The sequence below is a fragment of the Taudactylus pleione genome, unplaced genomic scaffold (genome assembly GCF_031769625.1).
Source record: "Taudactylus pleione unplaced genomic scaffold, aTauple2 ptg001867l, whole genome shotgun sequence".
Classification (NCBI taxonomy): domain Eukaryota; kingdom Metazoa; phylum Chordata; class Amphibia; order Anura; family Myobatrachidae; genus Taudactylus; species Taudactylus pleione.
Window position 1 is genome coordinate 322,945 of NW_028286264.1, and position 26,110 is coordinate 349,054.

Here is a 26,110-nt window from a genome sequence, read left to right on the forward strand (position 1 = left end):
CCTCCACAGGAATAAAACACACTGCATTGGCCTCCTCAGCAATAAAACACACTACATTGGCCTCCACAGGAATAAAACACACTACATTGGCCTCCACAGGAATAAAACACACTACATTTGGCCTCCACAGGAATAAAACACACTACATTGGCCTCCGCAGGAATAAAACACACATATTGGCCCCCACAGGAATAAAACACACTACATTGGCCCCCACAGGAATAAAACACACTACATTGGCCTCCACAGGAATAAAACACACTACATTGGCCCCCACAGGAATAAAACACACTACATTGGCCTCCACAGGAATAAAACACACTACATTGGCCTACGCAGGAATAAAACACACATACATTGGCCTCCACAGGAATAAAACACACATACATTGGCCTCCACAGGAATAAAACACACATATTGGCTCCCACAGGAATAAAACACACTACATTGGCCCCCACAGGAATAAAACACACTACATTGGCCCCCACAGGAATAAAACACACTACATTGGCCCCCACAGGAATAAAACACACTACATTGGCCTCCACAGGAATAAAACACACTACATTGGCCCCCACAGGAATAAAACACACTACATTGGCCTCCACAGGAATAAAACACACTACATTGGCCTACGCAGGAATAAAACACACATACATTGGCCTCCACAGGAATAAAACACACATACATTGGCCTCCACAGGAATAAAACACACATATTGGCTCCCACAGGAATAAAACACACTACATTGGCCCCCACAGGAATAAAACACACTACATTGGCCCCCACAGGAATAAAACACGCTACATTGGCCTCCACAGGAATTAAATACGCTACATTGGCCTCCACAGGAATAAAACACACTACATTGGCCTCCACAGGAAGTAAACACACTACATTGGCCTCCACAGGAATAAAACACACTACATTGGCCTCCACAGGAATAAAACACACTACATTGGCCTCCACAGGAAGTAAACACACTACATTGGCCTCCACAGGAAGTAAACACACTACATTGGCCTCCACAGGAATAAAACACACTACATTGGCCTCCACAGGAATAAAACACTCTACATTGGCCTCCACAGGAATAAAACACACTACATTGGCCTCCACAGGAATAAAACACTCTACATTGGCCTCCACAGGAATAAAACACACTACATTGGCCTCCACAGGAATAAAACACACTACATTGGCCTCCACAGGAATAAAACATACTACATTGGCCTCCACAGGAATAAAACACACTACATTGGCCCCCACAGGAATAAAACACATTACATTGGCCCCCACAGGAATAAAACACACATACATTGGCTCCCACAGGAATAAAACACATTACATTGGCCCCCACAGGAATAAAACACACTACATTGGCTCCCACAGGAATAAAACACACATACATTGGTCCCCACAGGAATAAAACACACATATATTGGCCTCCACAGGAATAAAACACGCTACATTGGTCTCCACAGGAATTAAATACGCTACATTGGCCTCCACAGGAATAAAACACACTACATTGGCCCCCACAGGAATAAAACACACTACATTGGCCCCCACAGGAATAAAACACACTACATTGGCCTCCACAGGAATAAAACACACTACATTGGCCCCCACAGGAATAAAACACACTACACTACAACTGTGTTGAGCTGACCGCCACGGCACACTTGACAACCGCTCGCGGCACACGTAGGTGCAGATGCAGTATACCACGCATAGCAGTGTTTGGAAATTGTGCAGGACTATGGTCCCCTACATACAGTCCTTTCCTGTAGACGCTGGTGATACTTTCAGCTTTAGACAAATTCTGGTAACAGCATATTGGGTCAGTAAATATTCTAGATGCAAATAAACATATATAAAATGGGCAGACAAATATTAATAAACAGTAGGTAACCTGAATGTATGACGATGAGATACAACATATAGAGCAATACTGGATACACAAATGCACTATAACACAAGTCACATTACATAGAGTACACAAGTGCTAGAATGAAAGTATCGCTACTTAGGGGAGTCTGAAGAGCATTCTAAGGACTGTAATAAAAAGACATTAGGGGAACAGATACTTCAAGGGATGCGCTAGACATTTATTGAAAAAATAAATAAATTATTAGTTACAAATGTTACCTTGTCTTTTATTTGTGGAGATTCTAGTTACAAATGTTGTCACTAGGTGACCATACAAATCAGTTGAAGAAAGTTCTATGTGTCCTCCACTGTGGTCAACAGCAGCTTCCATTGAAAGAACAGCGTTCTCTATAGATGGACGTAACACGTCACATTGTGTCTAATGTGGTCTCTCAGATCTGATACAGTACTGTATGACCAGCCTTCCTGATACTTCTGGGTTTTAAACAAAAAAAATAAAAATGTCGGCTGATGACCGGTCCTTCGGTAAAGCGTCGCCTTAGTGATTGGAGCGCTCTGCAAATGATTTGTATTCGCACATAGTAACCTGGTGACAACATTTGTAAATAATGTTTTGTTAGTTTCTCAATGAATGGTTGGCGCATCGCATACCTGCTGCCCAAATCTCTCTTCATTCCCATGTTTAGATCTCGCTCCCTATGTAAGGATAGCTTTCAGTTTACCAGCCCTGTATATTACTAGTCACAGACAGTGTATAACATTGCGGGGCAGATACCTCCAAGTACGCCGATAACGTCATGTAGATCTTCTCCCCGTACGGTGTCACTCTGTTCAGCAGTAAGGAATTGTGCAGAGAGCTGTCCCACACAGCCTCAAACCGATAGAACGTCCTGCAGAGCCGGGGGGCAAATTACTATATTAATTACCTGCGGCATTCAGACAGCAGCGACACAGAAAGCACCAGCTCCCGACACACATCACAAACACACACACAGCGACACGGACACAAACAGCGAGACTGCTGGGGTACGGAGATATTCCACATTTCCAAACCATATAATATTTATATCCTGGAGGAAGGATTATTCCCATGCCCTGTGCTGGGGTTACGTATACACTGACCCACACAGACAATTCTACTCCTTCACGCATCCGACAGGACCACGTGTCACTGGCGTCTATGGTTACACTTCATTTTATCTCTATTAATATTGTAACTGTCCACATGATGGCCGCGGAGGAACTCTAATCGCTGCAGAATAAGTGACGCTCAGGTTTATTAAACAGTTAAAGAAAAATAAAAAAGCAGGTTCTATTTTTGCAGTAATGGCCTAACACTAGCAGGAACGCAGTTTATTTCTGTATTAGATACTATATGAGCAGTAACATGTCCAACTCATCTATTACTACAAAGACAGAGTAAGAGACACGATCATTTCTATTACAATAGCTATCAGCAAGGCAGAGTTCTCCATAGATACTGAGTTCCTCTGGCAGATATGGAGATAGCGGTGTAACCATCACCAGAGGTTCTTGTAGAGACCCGGTGGGGCTGCATCTCAGCTATTCCGTGACACTGATTACAGGACACCGTCCTATATCTGAGCGTATTTACGAAGCCAAAACATGATCGTGTCCCTTAAAGTTGCCATTTAAATCCTACAGTCCACTCAGGGTCTAAAATACACGTTCAAGGAGAAAAGCGCTAGGCAGGGTGAGAACGGAGAAAGCCGACATAAAGTATTCTGTGTGGGGAGCGAGAATCTTTATGTGCAGGGATAGGAGAAGCAAAACATAAAATACCTAGGCATATCCTTATCAAGAAACAGCCTGAAAGACACAGAAGAAGAAGCTGCCATTAGTGACAGGGACACAAAATGGAGGAGACCCGGGAGCAAAGACAAGAGGTCAGCGGGGTAGAGGGGCTGGAGGGGGAGAGGACGGGGTGAAGAGCAAATAAAATCCAATGTGCAAATGGACAATGACAGCAAAGCCGAAGAACGTTTGGTAACATTACCCAGAATGCTCAGCTCATGTAAAGCCACGGTGCCTCACCTGCTGGAGCTGTGAGATCGGAGGTACTTGGCGGAGATGATGTTCAGGGAAAGCACGGCGTCAGCTAAAGACTCGTCCACCTCTGCTTTATTACGCACTCGCCCTAGGTGAACAGGATGGTCCATTGTTATTACCGAGCTGTCGTCTATAGCCCAACCAGTAACGGGCGCCATGACACTCACCCACCACCAGCTCTCGGACGTCCTTCCAGTGCAATTCATTCCCCTTCTCATGGATGATAGTCACTGTGATTCTGCGCTGGATCCCCTGTCGCCATAAATAAGATCTAGGTATCCCACCACCTTACATCTGTAGCATTACAGCGCTCCTGTCACATGCACACAGCGTAGGCAGCCATTTTATTCATGTCCTCTCACCAGGAATCAGCGTCTCCTGACTATCTGTCATTGGCTCAGTGACGTCACAGGAACAGCCGCATGCTACAACATGGTTGCTTCCAGGGTAAGGAGCAGATCCACTACATTCAGAACACTACTGCCTCCAGGTGGACAGCAGACATATTACACAATACAGCTATTTATTACACCTTACTGTTTTCTTGTTGACAGACCATGTATTCCCCCTATCCCTTCCGTCTGGTGGGCATTATCTGTGCAAATGATTATTGCCTACGGCAATACTGTATTTAAAGGATTATATATATTGATTGGTCATCTAGCATTCTATCTCCTATATCTGTAGTCACAGTGCCCTCTGCTGTACAAGTCTCCTTCCCGCTCTGCACTTCTCTGACGTTTGGTGAGCAGTGGTTAGTGTAGCGATGCCCCCATACAGCAATGTCATTAGGGCCTGTACACGCTACAGTTTATGGCCATGCGGGCCTTAGTCGGCCAGCACCTTAAAAATGTCACCAATGTGTGTTTATACTGTGCTCCCTTCATGTAACATACCTGGTGTAGAAGGTAGGTTCCCTGGCACGACAGACCTCCCGAATGGTCAACGACAGCCGGGATGTACCTTAGAGAAAAAATCATAAGTCAGTCATGGGCCGCCGATGTATGTTACCCACTTACACCGTTTCCCACATGGATGACTTACTCTCCAGTTGGCTCCAATTCACTGATTTCAAACCAGACCAAGAGGTCGTACTTGCTGACGCTCTGCCCAAGCGTTGGCTTGCTCAGGGGATTGAGTTTGGTGGCTGGAACTGTAGAGCAAATGCAAGACGTTAATTCTTCAATTAAAATGGAAACAGAAGAAAATTACAGCACCCAGGTGAACCTACAGGACCTAGTACTACCAGGGCTACAGCACTAAGGGGCAGAGCTACTAACCGTCTCTCCTGGGAGCCCTCTCTGGCAGAGCGTTGGGAATGGGCAGAGACAGGAAAGAAGGCAGCTGGTCTGCCCTGTCCTGGAGTGTGGCAGAGAGCACATGGGCATGCTGTGAGATGGCGGCCAGGACGGGCTCACTCACATACCCGGACATTAGGTACCTGACCAGGTTAATCCTCCGCTGTCCAGCTATCAAGGTCAGAGGGAAGGGGAGAAGGGGCAAGGTGCAAAACAAAGGGATGGAGAGGCCAAAGGGCAAAATCATGACAATGGGGTAAAAGAAAATGATGCAGTCGTCATGCAGCAAGAAGAGGAGAGTAATAAGATTATTATATGACAGCGCAGCGGAGCGGCCGTAGATATGAATCGTGGTAAAGGGAGATGGTCGTGCCGGATCATGCAATCTGCTACCTGACCAATAGAGGTCGCCCTGGGCCAGGATTGGCTGCCCCTATGCATATTTATATATACACCTATATGCAGCTGGGCCTATCAGACACCCTGCTTCTGGGTAACGGAACTTAGAATGAAAGAACTTCCTCCATTTTTATTCCCTCTCCCCACACAATCACTGCTGCACACATCGGCTACGTACCAGGCTTGGAGAGGGGCATGGGAGGAGGAAAATGGCGGCGGGACGGCTGTGCCGGGCTGCGGAACAAGGAGAACGATTGGTTACACGACCCACCCTAGGCGGATATTACGAATGATAGTTCCGTGGGCGGCCTGCCCTTACCTGAGGTCCTGACCCTGCAGGTGTAGCGGGTGCTGCTGGTAATGTCCGAACACTTCAAACACAATGGGTTTGGTCTTTATATACTCTACAAAGGACTCCGTAACCTCAACGGCAATCTGAGAAGAGGCAGAAGGTGATGAGGACAGGAGACGGGATAATGACGCCATCATTCCCTATCCCGACACACTTACGTTCTGTACATGGTAGAAGCCGAGGGGGTTCCCGCGACCATTGTTCTTCAGGGGCTCTGTAGAAAAGGCCTCATCGTGCCGATGTAAAAAGCTGCAAAGCAAGATGGCGGCAATCAGCACCATACAAGGAAGAGGGGAGTCCCTATATGGCAGCTATACGGCTTATCTAATGATGCTGCCAACCAGAACCAATCACGTGTCAGCTTTGTTTGGATTACAATGATGGTAGACTAAACAGAGTGGATATCTGATTGGCTGCTACACACCTGGTACAGAGATGTAAGTGCCCCTTGGGTGTGTATGTAATAAAGGCGGCCATTTTGTGGGCTAGGCCAATATACTGGCTGCCCCATGTCAGATGCTACCGGCCTGGGCTGAATGCCTTTGTCGCTTGCGGCTCTAGGAAATATCATATATGCCAGACGCAGAGAACACATTAACCCCTTTAGTAATACAAGCCAGGACCCCAGACCCTGCTCACTTGAACTGGCAGAAGATGTCGGCGTATTCTGGGAGGATGCCGCTGGCTTGGAGGACAGTGACTCGGAAGGTGAAGACGCTGCCAATCCTCAGGTGATCTCCCACATCTTCAGAGAACCCTTCCATCATCATCTTCCCATCCAGCAGGCTGCCCGATTTCATGTCTGCGAGGGACGGAGGGCGATAAGAGACGGACTCTGTGCCAAACGCTGCTCCAGTGCCACAAGACTTACCCATCTCTGCCAGCCGGTTCACCTCCTCCACAGGAGTGTTCATCCCTGAGCTCTGTCCTTGTCCTTCCACAATGCGCAGCTCCTCCAGCGACAGCCCTGAGCGGGTGAGGACGGAGGAGGAGAGGTCGCTCTGTACACGGGGACACTGCGCATCAGTGAAAAAATACATCATCATAATATAAATCTCCTGGGCTGCCCACGGGGCGGGTACAGGGCTCACTGAGAAAGTAAACAGGGGTAACCTACAGCAAATAACCCCACATAGCATTCCGCTAGTGACGCCTGGGAAATGAAAGCCCCCCCCTAACCAGTTCTTACGTGGTTATATCTGTTATTTGTGGGCTTGTACTATGCAAGTCTGTGATCATTCCTGGACCTCTCTTATTATTAGCTGGGGAATGTAACACTCCCGATTCTAAGCTTTATGATCAGAATGGGATCGAATATTGTCCCCCGCTCATTACAGGGTGCTCTACAGAGAGTACTCAGTGTATGGTGACAGTCTGCTGCCTACCCCCCAGCCAGCGACATGCTCTATGTACTATGCAGGGACTAACCGGTGTGACTCTTGTGTAAGAGATCAGAGAGTACTCAGTGTATGGTGACAGTCTGCTGCCCACCCTCCAGCCAGCGACATGCTCTATGTACTATGCAAGGACTAACCGGTGTGACTTGTGTGTAAGAGATCAGAGTACTCAGTGTATGGTGACAGTCTGCTGCCTACCCCCCAGCCAGTGACATGCTCTATGTTCTATGCAGGGACTAACCGGTGTGACTTGTGTGTAAGAGATCAGAGTACTCAGTGTATGGTGACAGTCTGCTGCCTACCCCCCAGCCAGCGACATGCTCTATGTACTATGCAGGGACTAACCGGTGTGACTCTTGTGTAAGAGATCAGAGAGTACTCAGTGTATGGTGACAGTCTGCTGCCCACCCTCCAGCCAGCGACATGCTCTATGTACTATGCAAGGACTAACCGGTGTGACTTGTGTGTAAGAGATCAGAGTACTCAGTGTATGGTGACAGTCTGCTGCCTACCCCCCAGCCAGTGACATGCTCTATGTTCTATGCAGGGACTAACCGGTGTGACTTGTGTGTAAGAGATCAGAGAGTACTCAGTGTATGGTGACAGTCTGCTGCCTACTCTCCAGCCAGCAACATGCTCTATGTACTATGCAGGGACTAACCGGTGTGACTTGTGTGTAAGAGATCAGAGTACTCAGTGTATGGTGACAGTCTGCTGCCTACCCCCCAGCCAGTGACATGCTCTATGTTCTATGCAGGGACTAACCGGTGTGACTTGTGTGTAAGAGATCAGAGAGTACTCAGTGTATGGTGACAGTCTGCTGCCTACTCTCCAGCCAGCAACATGCTCTATGTACTATGCAGGGACTAACCGGTGTGACTTGTGTGTAAGAGATCAGAGTACTCAGTGTATGGTGACAGTCTGCTGCCTACCCCCCAGCCAGCAACATGCTCTATGTACTATGCAGGGACTACACTATGTAACCTGTGTGTAAGAGATCAGAGAGGAAAGAGACAGCAGGGGGTATAGGGACCACCTCTCACCGTCAGTAACCGTTTCTTACTCGTCCTACTACGTTGTAAAAGACTAAGGGCCTGATTCAGACCCACTCGCGAGCGGCTGTCCGCTCACAAGTGGGTCGATGGTGTGCACTGCGCATGCGCACGACGGAGGGAGCTCCGTCGTGCGCATGCGCAAGACGCGACGAGCGAAGGACTTTCCTTCACTCGTTGTGTCTGATCAAAGGGGGCGTGCTGTCGATGTTGATTGACAGCACGCCCCCTTTGGTGGGCGTGCCTCCCAGACGGAGGCGTTCCCAAGGGAACGCCTACCGTCAGAAGCCGGCCCACTGACATCACTAGTGATGTCAGTGGGAGTGATTTTGGCTCTGATAGAGCCAAAATCACTCCGGGCCTTGCGGTTGAGAAACTCAACCGCAGGCTTCGGCTCGCAGTGGCGATGGTCGCAATGTTCTAGACCATCGCGACCATCATCCTGCACGCTCTTATATGCTGTGGGTGGTGACCCACAGCTATACGAGCGTCCAGGAGGACGCTCCATAATTATGGAGGTGGGCCCTGATTCAGAGCGAACGCTCTGGTCAGAGGCCGGCTTCTGACGGTAGGCGTTCCCTTGGGAACGCCTCCGTCTGGGAGGCGCGCCCCCGGCACGCCTACCAAAGGGGGCGTGCTGTCAATCAACATCGACAGCACGCCCCCTTTGATCAGACACAACGAGCGAAGAAAAGTCCTTCGCTCGTCGCATCTCGCGCATGCGCACAACGGAGCTCCCTCCGTCGTGCGCATGCGCAGTGCAGACCATCGACCCACTTGCGAGCGGAGAGCCGCTCGCGAGTGGGTCTGAATCAGGCCCTAAGTTGCTACCGCCACCAGGAGCCGCTTACTTCTGGGTATGTGTGTGGTGACGGTACTGTAACACCTGCTGGCTGGTGACTGTTAATCCCCCAATGGCAGCTAACTATGGGCCAGTGCTGCGCTAGGCAGAGGACAAGCTCAGAGACGCTGGCCTTTTACTTTAGTCAATTGTATAGCAGTCACTCGAAGGCTCACGGAGTTCTCGCCATTGATTATTGCGCAGGCCCATTGTGTTATATACTTTATATTTACATTGCTCGTACAGCATCTACCTCTCTATAGTTGCTGACAAGGACCAGAAGTCACACAATTCCCATCAAACCTGGCAATTACTACCAAAATGCTATGGACACTTTCTGATACAGTCCTTCTGTACAGACTACGAAATGTGCAGAGTTGAATAAGTGCTGAAAATGCAAATCTTAGTACATTGCAGGAATCTGATGTTTAGTAACTCACACAGTCTGCCCAGCTCTCATTATGTAAGGTACCTTATTGAAGTAATCATTGTCAAATGAGATCTTGGCGGTTCCTGACTGGCGAATGCCAGATCCGTAGTCTGGAGCTTCCTCATCACCTGTGGGTGAGAAACAATGTAAGTCAGAAATAAAGAATTATAACTGGTAATATAGAATGGCAGCAGGTTATGGAGACTGGACGGACGAACAACATGTTCTGCTTCACAGCCCGGCTGCGCTGGCTCAGCGGGGACAGCCCGGCTGCGCTGGCTCAGCGGGGACAGCCCGGCTGCGCTGGCTCAGCGGTCACAGCCCGGCTGCGCTGGCTCAGCGGTCACAGCCCGGCTGCGCTGGCTCAGCGGTCACAGCCCGGCTGCGCTGGCTCAGCGGTCACAGCCCGGCTGCGCTGGCTCAGCGGTCACAGCCCGGCTGCGCTGGCTCAGCGGTCACAGCCCGGCTGCGCTGGCTCAGCGGTCACAGCCCGGCTGCGCTGGCTCAGCGGTCACAGCCCGGCTGCGCTGGCCCAGCGGTCACAGCCCGGCTGCGCTGGCCCAGCGGTCACAGTCCGGCTGCGCTGGCCCAGCGGTCACAGTCCGGCTGCGCTGGCCCAGCGGTCACAGTCCGGCTGCGCTGGCCCAGCGGTCACAGTCCGGCTGCGCTGGCCCAGCGGTCACAGTCTGGCTGCGCTGGCCCAGCGGTCACAGTCTGGCTGCGCTGGCCCAGCGGCCACAGTCTGGCTGCGCTGGCCCAGCGGTCACAGTCTGGCTGCGCTGGCCCAGCGGTCACAGTCTGGCTGCGCTGGCTCAGTGGTGACAGCCTGGCTGCGCTGGCTCAGTGGTGACAGCCTGGCTGCGCTGGCTCAGTGGTGACAGCCTGGCTGCGCTGGCTCAGTGGTGACAGCCTGGCTGCGCTGGCTCAGTGAGAGTGTAATTCACCTTCTATATAAAGCAGAGTACAAACATGATCAGATGAGACCTTTTCCTGCTCTCGGTGCAGCCATGAGCGCAGACATGGATTACTAACAGGACTAGACTGGCTGGTGGTTGTGCCGAGTGAAAGAATGAACTTTAGGTGGGTAAGTATGGGGTGGAAATGACAATGAGATCGATGACAGAGGGTGATATCAGATGAGAAGGTGGTTGGCATTGACAATGATGGCACTTACCAGCGATTGCCTGCACAGCGACACGCAGAAAGCCGCGGACTTCTCCTTTCTCGCTGACTACGGCCACTCGATGGACCAGGGGCACCGGGAAAAGCAGGTTACTGAGGTACACAAACGCTCTGTAACAGAGATCAGGAGGATGTGTCAGGAGACCGCACGGACGGTAGATGTTCCTGGACCATCTAATAACTAAAAGCCCCCTACTATGAAGGTCCCCCACGTCCAGACAGATACAATGAGTGACTGATGTGATACGGGCTCACAGACAACAATGTGCCCTCTGCGACAAAGGACGGGCGCCGTTAGTCAGCATTGCCCACTATCAGACATGTCTGATCCAGGCCCATCTATACAGATTACAGGGTTTAGAAGAAACAAAAATTAAAATAAGCAAAATAAAAAAAAAACACATAACAAAGCATAATCCAACAGAATAAAACAAGCATAAATAAAGATTAATAAGCCATGTTATAACATTACAAACATAAAATGAAATACAAAATAATTATTAAATAGCTGCAAAATAAAATCTACAGATTAAAATCAGTCTCGAGTTCCAGAGCTCAGGTCAGAGGTCTCGGAAAGAGGGGTGTCCAGCGATACAACGGGGGGGAACCGTCAATTCAATTCAGCTTCGTTTTACTGCTAACGGAAGGTTTGTACTAAGAATAAGCTACATTTAGTATAATATAATGTTTGTGTGTATGGTGAAGTGATGCTGCCACATTATCAATGGTCTATTCTGTATGGCTCTACCGCCAAGGTAATTGGGCTATACCAGCAGGGTACAAGGTCCGATGACCACTGTGAAGCATAGGTTGGTGAGAAGGGACAAACTTAATCGCCTGCGAGAGTTCAGCAAACACGCCACGAGATTTACAGACGCAGTTTTCCTGGTTTTGTCTTAAAGAAAAAAAAAAATTACCTCTTTTACAGCTAAAATTTTTGCATTTGGCAGGAACTTGCAGGCTATTAGGCTTGTCCCAAAGTCTCTCAGATTGATTAATTTGCCTAATTACTGGGCATTTATAGACATACACAGTCTACGTCTTTACCGAGAACCAGCAAGGCACCAGCCTAGGGGCACCCTGTACAGAGAACTAGCCAGGCACCAGCCTAGGGGCACCCTGTACAGAGAACTAGCCAGGCACCAGCCTAGGGGCACCCTGTACAGAGAACCAGCCAGGCACCAGCCTAGGGGCACCCTGTACAGAGAACCAGCCAGGCACCAGCCTAGGGGCACCCTGTACAGAGAACCAGCCAGGCACCGGCCTAGGGGCACCCTGTACAGAGAACCTGTCAGGCACCGGCCTAGGGGCACCCTGTACAGAGAACCAGCCAGGCACCAGCCTAGGGGCACCCTGTACAGAGAACCAGCCAGGCACCAGCCTAGGGGCACCCTGTACAGAGAACTAGCCAGGCCCCAGCCTAGGGGCACCCTGTACAGAGAACCAGCCAGGCACCAGCCTAGGGGCACCCTGTACAGAGAACCAGCCAGGCACCAGCCTAGGGGCACCCTGTACAGAGAACCAGCCAGGCACCAGCCTAGGGGCACCCTGTACAGAGAACCAGCCAGGCACCGGCCTAGGGGCACCCTGTACAGAGAACCTGTCAGGCACCAGCCTAGGGGCACCCTGTACAGAGAACCAGCCAGGCATCAGTCTATGGGCACCCTGTACAGAGAACCTGTCAGGCACCGGCCTAGGGGCACCCTGTACAGAGAACCAGCCAGGCATCAGTCTAGGGGCACCCTGTACAGAGAACCTGTCAGGCACCGGCCTAGGGGCACCCTGTACAGAGAACCTGTCAGGCACCGGCCTAGGGGCACCCTGTACAGAGAACCAGCCAGGCATCAGTCTAGGGGCACCCTGTACAGAGAACCTGTCAGGCACCGGCCTAGGGGCACCCTGTACAGAGAACCTGTCAGGCACCGGCCTAGGGGCACCCTGTACAGAGAACCAGCCAGGCACCGGCCTAGGGGCACCCTGTACAGAGAACCTGTCAGGCACCGGCCTAGGGGCACCCTGTACAGAGAACCAGCCAGGCACCAGCCTAGGGGCACCCTGTACAGAGAACCAGCCAGGCACCAGCCTAGGGGCACCCTGTACAGAGAACCAGCCAGGCACCAGCCTAGGGGCACCCTGTACAGAGAAGCTGCCAGGCACCAGCCAAGAGGCACCCTGTACAGAGAACCAGCCAGGCACCAGCCTAGGGGCACCCTGTACAGAGAACCAGCCAGGCACCAGCCTAGGGGCACCCTGGTACAGAGAACCAGCCAGGCACCAGCCTAGGGGCACCCTGTACAGAGAACCAGCCTAGGGGACCCTGCTCAGTGGGAAGGACCATTATTCCTCATCTCTTGTTTTGTGGCTTCTTGGCCTCAGCCAGTCGCCCATTCATCATCCAGACAAAGAAATGCAGATGCTGGGCATAAGCAGACAGAGGTGCCGGATGCCATCCCGTCAGATCCTAGTGTTCCCATGTAATTAGCTGTGTGTCTGGTATACAAGGCACCAGGTTACGCCAGGAATGATCCCCTGTACAATCCTATATTTAGGAGGAATGGACACACAGAGGTGCTGGATGGAATCCCATCAGATCCTAGTGTTCCCTTTGCTACAGGAGCGGTCTCCTCTGCCTTTTGGGCATTTCTGTAGTATGTCAACCCTGCACGACCTTCATGCCAATCAATGCTGGTATTTAATGTGCCAGTCGCATACACCCTGAGGAGGCAGCCATCTTGTGGGTGGATCCAATAGTTGGAATATCAAATCACAATAAACTGTTCCTATTAAATTTAGAGGTTACATTATCAGCACTGTCTATTCGGCATCCATTGCCACCCATAACACGCCACCCCCACCTGAGCGATGGACGACACGGTATGAGAGGGACTAATAATACAAAATGGCTCTGCATGCCACCTTCTGCCATACTGTCCTTTGCCGTCAGCCTCTCACTGTCCTCCATGTCGTAGGAGCGGGAGTGAAGGTGAACGACAGGGAAGAACACTGAGCCGCTCCCTACTCTCTTCCACCTGAGGAGAGGATCTCGCCTCGTTCTCATGAATGTTTGCTGAAGTCACAAAATGGCTGCCTCTGCTGTGGGTAGCTGACTGTACCCTTTCAAGCAGGGCTTTTTATGTCCGGCAAACCCCTCAACCACAGCCAGGGACCAGAGGAGGGGAACGAGGTATTAGCAGCGAGGTTGGTGAGGTGATGGCAAAACAAAACAAACTACATATCAAACACAAATCAATATATGCTTTGTTTTCTCAACAAAAAGAAAAGTAAATAATGAATGAAGATTGGATCGAGGGCCTGTCACACCCTAACGCACGCTAATTCCTGACCCCCCCACATGCCACAAGTGACGGCAGGAAAGACAAGCTATCACCGCCCCCCACCTGACAGCAAAAGCAAGGCTTGAAATAAGGACATTCAGGTTGTGCTACAAATGTGGATTTATCATCATATTTAGGTTGAGAAATAATAGACTGGAAAGGCTGCGCCTTCCCACGATGAAGACGGCCATTTTGAGAAAAACACCGATCTAAAAATGTCTGCTATGTGTTACAGTAAGTCATTGCACGTAATGAAGTCCATTAACGCCACACTGAGGCACTGGTTCCCTGTGTATAGATAGGATTCATGCTCATGAATATTTATTCAGTCCACAAAATGGCTTCCTTAACTGCGTGCAGACAAGGTTTAACGTTTTATATTTTTTCATAAAATGTGGCTTAAACTGAACTTCATTATGAAATCACAACTCCAAAAACTTCCTATCTTTTATTATTTTCATTATTAAAGTTGCACAAATGTTTTTCTAAATCTAAATTCTAAATACACAGCCAGGGTTAGGAGATTTGTTCCTCCACAATTCGGCCATGGTCGGTGACTTGGTCACAAAGTCTCAATTTTCCAACAGAAAGGGCTCATTGTAGCCAGGTTCTCAGTCGCTGGTTCATTAAAGGCGACACAACACAGAGGGAAGCCATTTTGTGGGCTGGACTTCGTGTCTGAGGCGCTAATGATGTCACTGGTTCCTAGTGAAGTGTTATGCTGGGTACACATCTAAAAGATTTTCTGTCCAACCATCCAACTATCTGATTGGTTGGAATGAGAATCTGGTAACGTATGGGGAGTAACTGATGATCAGTAATTTGCTCCTAAATGCCAGAAAACAGATGAAAATGGCGTCAGACAAGTTTGTTAAATGTTTGATCTAAACAATTCGTTCAAACAGTTTTTGTCCATTTTCCGGCGTTTGGGAGCAAATTACTGATCATCAGTTACTCCCATACGTTACCAGGTTTTCATTGCAACCAATCACCTAGTTGGACAGATAATCTTTACGTGTGTACCCAGCTTTAGGCTGCAATCACATGGCTATGTAGGTGGTGAGTACACTATAAGGCTGCAATCATTTGGCTATGTAGGTGGTGAGTACACTATAAGGCTGCAATCACTTGGCTATGTAGGTGGTGAGTACACTATAAGGCAGCAATCACTTGGCTATGTAGGTGGGGAGTACACTATAAGGCTGCAATCACTTGGCTATGTAGGTGGGGAGTACACTATAAGGCTGCAATCACTTGGCTATGTAGGTGGAGAGTACACTATAAGGCTGCAATCACTTGGCTATGTAGGTGGGGAGTACACTATAAGGCTGCAATCACTTGGCTATGTAGGTGGTGAGTACACTATAAGGCTGCAATCACTTGGCTATGTAGGTGGTGAGTACACTATAAGGCTGCAATCACTTGGCTATGTAGATGGGGAGTACACTATAAGGCGGCAATCACTTGGCTATGTAGGTGGTGAGTACACTATAAGGCTGCAATTACTTGGCTATGTAGGTGGTGAGTACACTATAAGGCTGAAATCACTAGGCTATGTAGGTGGTGAGTACACTATAAGGCTGCAATCACTTGGCTATGTAGGTGGGGAGTACACTATAAGGCTGCAATCACTTGGCTATGTAGGTGGGGAGTACACTATAAGGCTGCAATCACTTGGTTATGTAGGTGGGGAGTACACTATAAGGCGGCAATCACTTGGCTATGTAGGTGGTGAGTACACTATAAGGCGGCAATCACTTGGCTATGTAGGTGGTGAGTACACTATAAGGCTGCAATCACTTGGCTATGTAGGTGGTGAGTACACTATAAGGCTGCAATCACTTGGCTATGTAGGTGGTGAGTACACTATAAGGCTGCAATCACTTGGCTATGTAGGTGGTGAGTACACTATAAGGCTGCAATCACTTGGCTATGTAGGTGGTGAGTACACTATAAGGCTGCAATCACTTGGCTATGTAGGTGGTGAGTACACTATAAGGCTGCAATCACTTGGCTATGTAAGTGGGGAGTACACTATAAGGCGGCAATCACTTGGCTATGTAGGTGGTGAGTACACTATAAGGCTGCAATCACTTGGCTATGTAGGTGGTGAGTACACTATAAGGCTGCAATCACTTGGCTATGTAGGTGGTGAGTACACTATAAGGCTGCAATCACTTGGCTATGTAGGTGGTGAGTACACTATAAGGCTGCAATCACTTGGCTATGTAGGTGGTGAGTACACTATAAGGTTGCAATCACTTGGCTATGTAGGTGGTGAGTCCACTATAAGGCTGCAATCACTTGGCTATGTAGGTGGGGAGTACACTATAAGGCTGCAATCACTTGGCTATGTAGGTGGTGAGTACACTATAAGGCTGCAATCACTTGGCTATGTAGGTGGTGAGTACACTATAAGGCTGCAATCACTTGGCTATGTAGGTGGTGAGTACACGTTAAGGCTGCAATCACTTGGCTATGTAGGTGGTGAGTACACTATAAGGCTGCAATCACTTGGCTATGTAGGTGGTGAGTACACTATAAGGCTGCAATCACTTGGCTATGTGGGTGGTGAGTACACTATAAGGCTGCAATCACTAGGCTATGTAGGTGGTGAGTACACTATAAGGCTGCAATCACTTGGCTATGTAGGTGGTGAGTACACTATAAGGCGGCAATCACTAGGCTATGTAGGTGGTGAGTACACTATAAGGCTGCAATCACTTGGCTATGTAGGTGGTGAGTACACTATAAGGCGGCAATCACTAGGCTATGTAGGTGGTGAGTACACTATTAGGCGGCAATCACTAGGCTATGTAGGTGGTGAGTACACTTTAAGGCGGTAACACTAGCAGTGGATATTTGGTGTCAGTTCTGAAGATGAAGAGGAGGAGTGTGTAAAAATAAATGATGATCTCATAGCACATTAATGAAGGTTGTGTCCAGCCTCCAGGAGGACTAAAGTTCCTCACCAGCAGATGAGAAGAACACGTGTGCCCTGTACTGCCTCATGTGTGGCGTGTAAGCAGAGGAAACGTTTACATGCTAATAATATGGGGTTATGGTAAGAGCTTGTCCTTCCACGCCCTTTCCTTGCACAACCTCACCAACCTTCCTACTAAAATGAACCATGGGGAGCGGTCATAAAACGGGTCGCGCCCATCGCTGAAGAGGTCAGATCCATCCTCATTCCCCACATCCGAACCAGTGTCGTCCACAAAGGGCTCGTCGTCGAAGTCTTCCATCTGGTCCTGCTGCTCGTCAGCCAGCTCCGTGATGTCTGAATCTGCTGTTGAAAAGGTGGGGGACGGGGTGCGGTCTGCCAGCCGCTCGTTCACGCAGCCGTGGAATATGGGGGAACTAAACATTGGTAACGGAAGAGTCGTTATCACAACCCAGTGGTGCAGGAGGGGGGATTGGGAGCGTGTACTCCAAAAAGACACCAGCAAAACAAAGCATAAATGACACTAATGAGAGGCAAGCAAGACTCCGGGGGGGTGAGGGGTGGGCTCAACTCGGTGCTCACAGAAATAATAGAGAGCGAAGCAGAGCAGGGTGCAAAAACAGACCAAAATAAAAGATGTTTTATTGTGCTGTGGGAAGGAATACGGCAGTAACGCTAAGTCCTGGGAAAGCGGAGCGTGTCACCGGCATTATTACGTGATGCACATTTACTACTGCGCCCCAGCATCATTGTAGTGTGAGACTGGCGTACATTACCACAGAGGGCAATACCTTAGACCGGAAGGAGGCATGGAATGTAGCATAAAGCAGATTATCAAGGGCAATACCAACATTTTATTATTACTGTAACTTTAAGTGTGCGTGTCGTCTGTGGAGGCGGCCATTTTGTGAGCTAAACCAACATTCCTAATGCAGCCTAACAACCCTCAATCAGACACTGGGACCAATAAGGTAAATTAAATTCATGGAAGAAACTGGCCATTTGCCAAGGTCATTCCGGTGCCAGCAAAAGAAAATATTGGCTGCTTCAACAAAATGGCTGCCGCCGTTACGTGCAGGAGATGGGCGCACTTTACTATTCAAAACCTGAAGAAGAAACTAGATGGGTTTGGTCACACAGAAATTCCGTAACACTGGGCTCCTCTGCCACCGTACACTGATGTAGTCGTTGAGCGGAAATTGGCGCAGAAATGGTGCGAAAACTTTCCCCCAAAAAAGCAACAATGGTCTCAGCAGAAACATCTTAATTTGACAACATGTAGTAATTGGGAATGGCGTTAGGGCAGCGTCACACAGGAACCTTATGCGCTCAGCGGATGTCTCCCCCATGTATCAGGGCTGTATATGCAGGCGGTGTATATATGCGGTATCTCGCCGTATTGCGGATTACGCTGCAAGGAGGAGGATATACATTGAGGGGCTGACTCCGGGTCACACAGGACTCTGTGCAAAGACTGAAATGGCGAGTTTTTGGACACGGCACACGCGCAGGTGGCCAATTATTGCGTCTTTGTGTATGATCGTCCTATTCGGAAGGAATTAGGACGCATCTGTCTTTCAGTGAAATGAGGCGTTTTGAGGGGGGAGCTGGGTGAAGATACTGCAATCACAGGTAACCGCCATGACTCTCAATGCTGTGCGCCTGCATCAATAGTTCTGTGCGATTCAGAGCTGTGCGCACAGGGAGGGACGCCTGTACTGACGGGCTTCCTGCACACAGCATGGGGTCAGCACATGGTGCAGATATTAATTATGGCGGTTGTGGGGTTTGGTGTAAAACCAATGGGCGCCAGGGCTTCTCGCTGGCAGACGCACAGACCTGCGCATTAGCAGAACATAGGCCGACATTAGTGCACGGCAGTAATTTTGGCTTCCGCAGCTGCCCGGGACTACCGCCACTTTGCGTGCACCTCGGAATCAGTCGCTGAGCGCATAAAGCGACCGCATGATGCTACAGTAAATCTTCTAGTAGCAGCTAAGACATCACCCTAACGTGGTAATTACACCATAGTAAGGACATAACTAACGCGGTGATCTCTGTTCTTCTCTGACAGTAACACATATACCGACTTCTATGTACACATAAAGAGATACTATGTAACACGGTGACCTCTGTTCTTCTCTGACAGTAATACATATACCGACTTCTATGTACACATAAAGAGATACTATGTAACACGGTGACCTCTGTTCTTCTCTGACAGTAATACATATACCGACTTCTATGTACACATAAAGAGATACTATGTAACACGGTGACCTCTGTTCTTCTCTGACAGTAATACATATACCGACTTCTATGTACACATAAAGAGATACTATGTAACACGGTGATCTCTGTTCTTCTCTGACAGTAATACATATACCGACTTCTATGTACACATAAAGAGATACTATGTAACACGGTGATCTCTGTTCTTCTCTGACAGTAATACATATACCGACTTCTATGTACACATAAAAAGATACTATGTAACACAGTGATCTCAGTTCTTCCCTGACAGTAATACATATACCGACTTCTATGTACACATAAAGAGATACTATGTAACACAGTGATCTCTGTTCTTCTCTGACAGTAATACATATACCGACTTCTATGTACACATAAAGAGATACTATGTAACACAGTGATCTCAGTTCTTCTCTGACAGTAACACATATACCGACTTCTATGTACACATAAAGAGATACTATGTAACACGGTGATCTCAGTTCTTCTCTGACAGTAATACATATACCGACTTCTATGTACACATAAAGAGATACTATGTAACACGGTGACCTCTGTTCTTCTCTGACAGTAATACATATACCGACTTCTATGTACACATAAAGAGATACTATGTAACACGGTGATCTCTGTTCTTCTCTGACAGTAATACATATACCGACTTCTATGTACACATAAAGAGATACTATGTAACACGGTGATCTCTGTTCTTCTCTGACAGTAATACATATACCGACTTCTATGTACACATAAAGAGATACTATGTAACACGGTGACCTCTGTTCTTCTCTGACAGTAATACATATACCGACTTCTATGTACACATAAAGAGATACTATGTAACACGGTGACCTCTGTTCTTCTCTGACAGTAATACATATACCGACTTCTATGTACACATAAAGAGATACTATGTAACACGGTGATCTCAGTTCTTCTCTGACAGTAATACATATACCGACTTCTATGTACACATAAAGAGATACTATGTAACACAGTGATCTCTGTTCTTCTCTGACAGTAATACATATACCGACTTCTATGTACACATAAAGAGATACTATGTAACACAGTGATCTCAGTTCTTCCCTGACAGTAATACATATACCGACTGCTATGTACACATAAAGAGATACTATGTAACACGGTGATCTCTGTTCTTCTCTGACAGTAATACATATACCGACTTCTATGTACACATAAAGAGATACTATGTAACACGGTGACCTCTGTTCTTCTCTGACAGTAATACATATACCGACTTCTATGTACACATAAAGAGATACTATGTAACACAGTGATCTCAGTTCTTCCCTGACAGTAATACATATACCGACTGCTATGTACACATAAAGAGATACTATGTAACACGGTGACCTCTGTTCTTCTCTGACAGTAATACATATACCGACTTCTATGTACACATAAAGAGATACTATGTAACACGGTGACCTCTGTTCTTCTCTGACAGTAATACATATACCGACTTCTATGTACACATAAAGAGATACTATGTAACACGGTGACCTCTGTTCTTCTCTGACAGTAATACATATACCGACTTCTATGTACACATAAAGAGATACTATGTAACACGGTGACCTCTGTTCTTCTCTGACAGTAATACATATACCGACTTCTATGTACACATAAAGAGATACTATGTAACACGGTGACCTCTGTTCTTCTCTGACAGTAATACATATACCGACTTCTATGTACACATAAAGAGATACTATGTAACACGGTGACCTCTGTTCTTCTCTGACAGTAATACATATACCGACTTCTATGTACACATAAAGAGATACTATGTAACACGGTGACCTCTGTTCTTCTCTGACAGTAATACATATACCGACTTCTATGTACACATAAAGAGATACTATGTAACACGGTGACCTCTGTTCTTCTCTGACAGTAATACATATACCGACTTCTATGTACACATAAAGAGATACTATGTAACACGGTGACCTCTGTTCTTCTCTGACAGTAATACATATACCGACTTCTATGTACACATAAAGAGATACTATGTAACACGGTGACCTCTGTTCTTCTCTGACAGTAATACATATACCGACTTCTATGTACACATAAAGAGATACTATGTAACACGGTGATCTCTGTTCTTCTCTGACAGTAATACATATACCGACTTCTATGTACACATAAAGAGATACTATGTAACACGGTGATCTCAGTTCTTCTCTGACAGTAATACATATACCGACTTCTATGTACACATAAAGAGATACTATGTAACACGGTGATCTCAGTTCTTCCCTGACAGTAATACATATACCGACTTCTATGTACACATAAAGAGATACTATGTAACACGGTGACCTCTGTTCTTCTCTGACAGTAATACATATACCGACTTCTATGTACACATAAAGAGATACTATGTAACACGGTGACCTCTGTTCTTCTCTGACAGTAATACATATACCGACTTCTATGTACACATAAAGAGATACTATGTAACACGGTGACCTCTGTTCTTCTCTGACAGTAATACATATACCGACTTCTATGTACACATAAAGAGATACTATGTAACACGGTGATCTCAGTTCTTCTCTGACAGTAATACATATACCGACTTCTATGTACACATAAAGAGATACTATGTAACACAGTGATCTCTGTTCTTCACTGACAGTAATACATATACCGACTTCTATGTACACATAAAAAGATACTATGTAACACGGTGACCTCTGTTCTTCTCTGACAGTAATACATATACCGACTTCTATGTACACATAAAGAGATACTATGTAACACGGTGATCTCTGTTCTTCTCTGACAGTAATACATATACCGACTTCTATGTACACATAGAAAGATACTATGTAACACAGTGATCTCTGTTCTTCCCTGACAGTAATACATATACCGACTTCTATGTACACATAGAGATACTATGTAACACGGTGATCTCTGTTCTTCACTGACAGTAATACATATACCGACTTCTATGTACACATAAAAAGATACTATGTAACACGGTGACCTCTGTTCTTCTCTGACAGTAATACATATACCGACTTCTATGTACACATAAAGAGATACTATGTAACACGGTGACCTCTGTTCTTCTCTGACAGTAATACATATACCGACTTCTATGTACACATAAAGAGATACTATGTAACACAGTGACCTCTGTTCTTCTCTGACAGTAATACATATACCGACTTCTATGTACACATAAAGAGATACTATGTAACACGGTGATCTCTGTTCTTCTCTGACAGTAATACATATACCGACTTCTATGTACACATAGAAAGATACTATGTAACACAGTGATCTCTGTTCTTCCCTGACAGTAATACATATACCGACTTCTATGTACACATAGAGATACTATGTAACACGGTGATCTCTGTTCTTCACTGACAGTAATACATATACCGACTTCTATGTACACATAAAGAGATACTATGTAACACGGTGACCTCTGTTCTTCTCTGACAGTAACACATATACCGACTTCTATGTACACATAAAGAGATACTATGTAACACAGTGATCTCAGTTCTTCCCTGACAGTAATACATATACCGACTGCTATGTACACATAAAGAGATACTATGTAACACGGTGACCTCTGTTCTTCTCTGACAGTAATACATATACCGACTTCTATGTACACATAAAGAGATACTATGTAACACGGTGACCTCTGTTCTTCTCTGACAGTAATACATATACCGACTTCTATGTACACATAAAGAGATACTATGTAACACGGTGACCTCTGTTCTTCTCTGACAGTAATACATATACCGACTTCTATGTACACATAAAGAGATACTATGTAACACGGTGACCTCTGTTCTTCACTGACAGTAATACATATACCGACTTCTATGTACACATAAAGAGATACTATGTAACACGGTGACCTCTGTTCTTCTCTGACAGTAATACATATACCGACTTCTATGTACACATAAAGAGACACTAACAAGAACCCTGTGCCATGATTTATAAAGAAACCTTTATAGTAAATTATAGGTACAATAGACAATAAGATAAGTAGATCCGGGACGGAGCACAGAATGACTGACTCATAGCGGTATATTCTAACTAAAGTGCCGGTTATTAGAAATGAAGATGTTGCCCATAGCAACCAACCAGATTCTACTTATCATTTATCTAGCACCTTCTAGAAGATAATAAGTAGAATCTGATTGGTTGCTATGGGCAACATCTCCACTTCTAAAACCCCGCCCTAAAGTACTAGTGCTTAAAGAGCAATATGTCCTGTAACTCGCAGCATTGTGATGGTCACACGCAGCATAATCATCAGTTTATACATAAATGAGACTATAATACTTAGAGATTGACGATTACATACTACAAAGGTTCAGGAGAAGCTGGACCTACCTGCCAACTAGCTTGAACCAGTGGAAGCGATCGTAGAAGGGGTCACCGCCACTTATCACGGTGTCGGGGTCATCTTGGACATTGGACGCCATTTCTCCTGCGCGGTCGTACATCTCTCGCATCTGTTCCAGCCGCAGTCTGGGGGGAGGAGATGAAGGGACAGCGGTGGTGAGATAATCCTGCCATAGGGAACCTATAGGTAAGTGCGGGGAACTACAAGTACCTATAATACAGGAGACTGACCTGAGCTTCTCCAGTGACCAGTAGTGAGTGGCCCCGTTCTTCAGGTCCTGCACCTCTACAGCAACCACCGTGCGAGGGAAAGGCTGCTCCTCCGGGATCTTCTCTGCGTCAGGGGGGAGCAGCTCCGGAGGGAGGGGCGAGTACAGGGTGTCTGTCAGCAGCACAAACTGAAACTGCACCTGCAGAGGGGCACGGAGTCAGGAATACACAGAGCTGCCCCGTCTGCCGCAGGCAAATATAGGTTATAATAACTAGCGCCACCGACTGCAGCTCCGGCCTACCTCTAGGACCACCACTCCTATATTATACACAGAGCTGCCCCGTCTGCCGCAGGCCAGGAGGAATCATTACACAAATATAGGTTATATTAACTAGCGCCACCGACTGCAGCTCCTGCCTACCTCTAGGACCACCACTCCTATATTATACACAGAGCTGCCCCGTCTGCCGCAGGCCAGGAGGAATCATTACACAAATATAGGTTATAATAACTAGCACCACCGACTGCAGCTCCGGCCTACCTCTAGGACCACCACTCCTATATTATACACAATACAATAAGAAGTCTAAGGTAATCCACAAGCGCTGTCCTATTTAGGAGACTCAAAAATCACCTTCACTTCGCAGACTTTTCCGTCACCGTCACGCTGTATAATACAGACTGGTGCGCTCTCACCGTCACGCTGTATAATACAGACTGGTGCGCTCTCACCATGCAGCAGAAACTACTGGTCCCTTAAAGGTTTCTTTACACTTTATCGTCATGTTCTACCACAGAAGATTTCCCCAACTTCCTTCTACCGAGTAAGTGGACATGTACTCACCACACACACCTCTTGGTTGATGCCCATAAAGGTTTCTATAATTCCAGATGGCACAAAATATTCTCTCTCCTCAGTCTGGTCGGTTTTTAGTTGTAAAAAAAACCTTTTTTTTATTATTAAATACACTCTCCAATCAGTACATATGTCTATATATAAAGATGGAACCTCCAGCGTTTCTGTTCATAGGATACAGCCTTAGTACCCGGGAATTAAGGGCTCAGTCACTGGTCAAGTTGCTACAGACAACTCACCGGTAGTTCATATAACAAGCACTGGGTCCACCACCATCTACGCGTTTCACACTCTCTGCTCCTTCCTCAGGATGTGGTTTGGACCCAGCAGGAAACAGAATTTATACCCTTACCCATAATCCCCAATCACGGGAAAAATACATTTCATATTCACCCTCAAATCCTAAATAATACATGGGTCTTCATATTGCTACTCTTTACACATATTCATAGGTTTCTCCCAAACAAAAGACTCCCATTAATTAAAAAACTCCAACCTTATATACTATAGCTTAAGTCCGTTCTTAATTGAAAAAAAAAAACAAGATCCACTCCTCCGCTTTGTATTGTATTATGTCCCTTATATTCCTGTGTACATCCTCTCCTCCTCCGCTTTGTATTGTATTATGTCCCTTATATTCCGGTGTACATCCTCTCCTCCTCCGCTTTGTATTGTATTATGTCCCTTATATTCCGGTGTACATCCTCTCCTCCTCCGCTTTGTATTGTATTATGTCCCTTATATTCCGGTGTACATCCTCTCCTCCTCCGCTTTGTATTGTATTATGTCCCTTATATTCCGGTGTACATCCTCTCCTCCTCCGCTTTGTATTGTATTATGTCCCTTATATTCCGGTGTACATCCTCTCCTCCTCCGCTTTGTATTGTATTATGTCCCTTATATTCCGGTGTACATCCTCTCCTCCTAAGCTTTGTATTGTATTATGTCCCTTATATTCCGGTGTACATCCGCTCCTCCTCCGCTTTGTATTGTATTATGTCCCTTATATTCCGGTGTACATCCGCTCCTCCTCCGCTTTGTATTGTATTATGTCCCTTATATTCCGGTGTACATCCGCTCCTCCTCCGCTTTGTATTGTATTATGTCCCTTATATTCCGGTGTACATCCTCTCCTCCTCCGCTTTGTATTGTATTATGTCCCTTATATTCCGGTGTAC

The 26,110-nt window shown here is 46.9% G+C and overlaps 1 protein-coding gene across 12 annotated transcripts in view; it reads right to left on the reverse strand.

Annotated features, from left to right (window-relative positions):
- KIF1B (kinesin family member 1B) overlaps positions 1 to 26,110 on the reverse strand; it is a 214,525-nt gene that overhangs the window by 19,593 nt on the left and 168,822 nt on the right. For 4 of the 12 annotated variants that reach the window (XM_088465142.1, XM_088465137.1, XM_088465141.1 and 1 more), the window contains 16 exons: positions 24,097 to 24,275; positions 23,854 to 23,991; positions 17,361 to 17,609; positions 10,907 to 11,025; positions 9,775 to 9,860; positions 6,884 to 7,028; positions 6,652 to 6,814; positions 6,171 to 6,261; positions 5,980 to 6,095; positions 5,839 to 5,894; positions 5,008 to 5,116; positions 4,860 to 4,926; positions 4,131 to 4,215; positions 3,949 to 4,051; positions 3,697 to 3,723; positions 2,669 to 2,783 (listed from right to left, as the gene is read on the reverse strand). In XM_088465142.1, coding sequence (XP_088321268.1) covers positions 2,669 to 2,783; positions 3,697 to 3,723; positions 3,949 to 4,051; positions 4,131 to 4,215; positions 4,860 to 4,926; positions 5,008 to 5,116; positions 5,839 to 5,894; positions 5,980 to 6,095; positions 6,171 to 6,261; positions 6,652 to 6,814; positions 6,884 to 7,028; positions 9,775 to 9,860; positions 10,907 to 11,025; positions 17,361 to 17,609; positions 23,854 to 23,991; positions 24,097 to 24,275 — 1,848 coding nt within the window. The remainder of the gene's footprint in view (positions 1 to 2,668; positions 2,784 to 3,696; positions 3,724 to 3,948; positions 4,052 to 4,130; positions 4,216 to 4,859; positions 4,927 to 5,007; positions 5,117 to 5,838; positions 5,895 to 5,979; positions 6,096 to 6,170; positions 6,262 to 6,651; positions 6,815 to 6,883; positions 7,029 to 9,774; positions 9,861 to 10,906; positions 11,026 to 17,360; positions 17,610 to 23,853; positions 23,992 to 24,096; positions 24,276 to 26,110) is intronic. The other 8 variants (XM_088465144.1, XM_088465143.1, XM_088465140.1 and 5 more) reach the window with 5 other exon arrangements.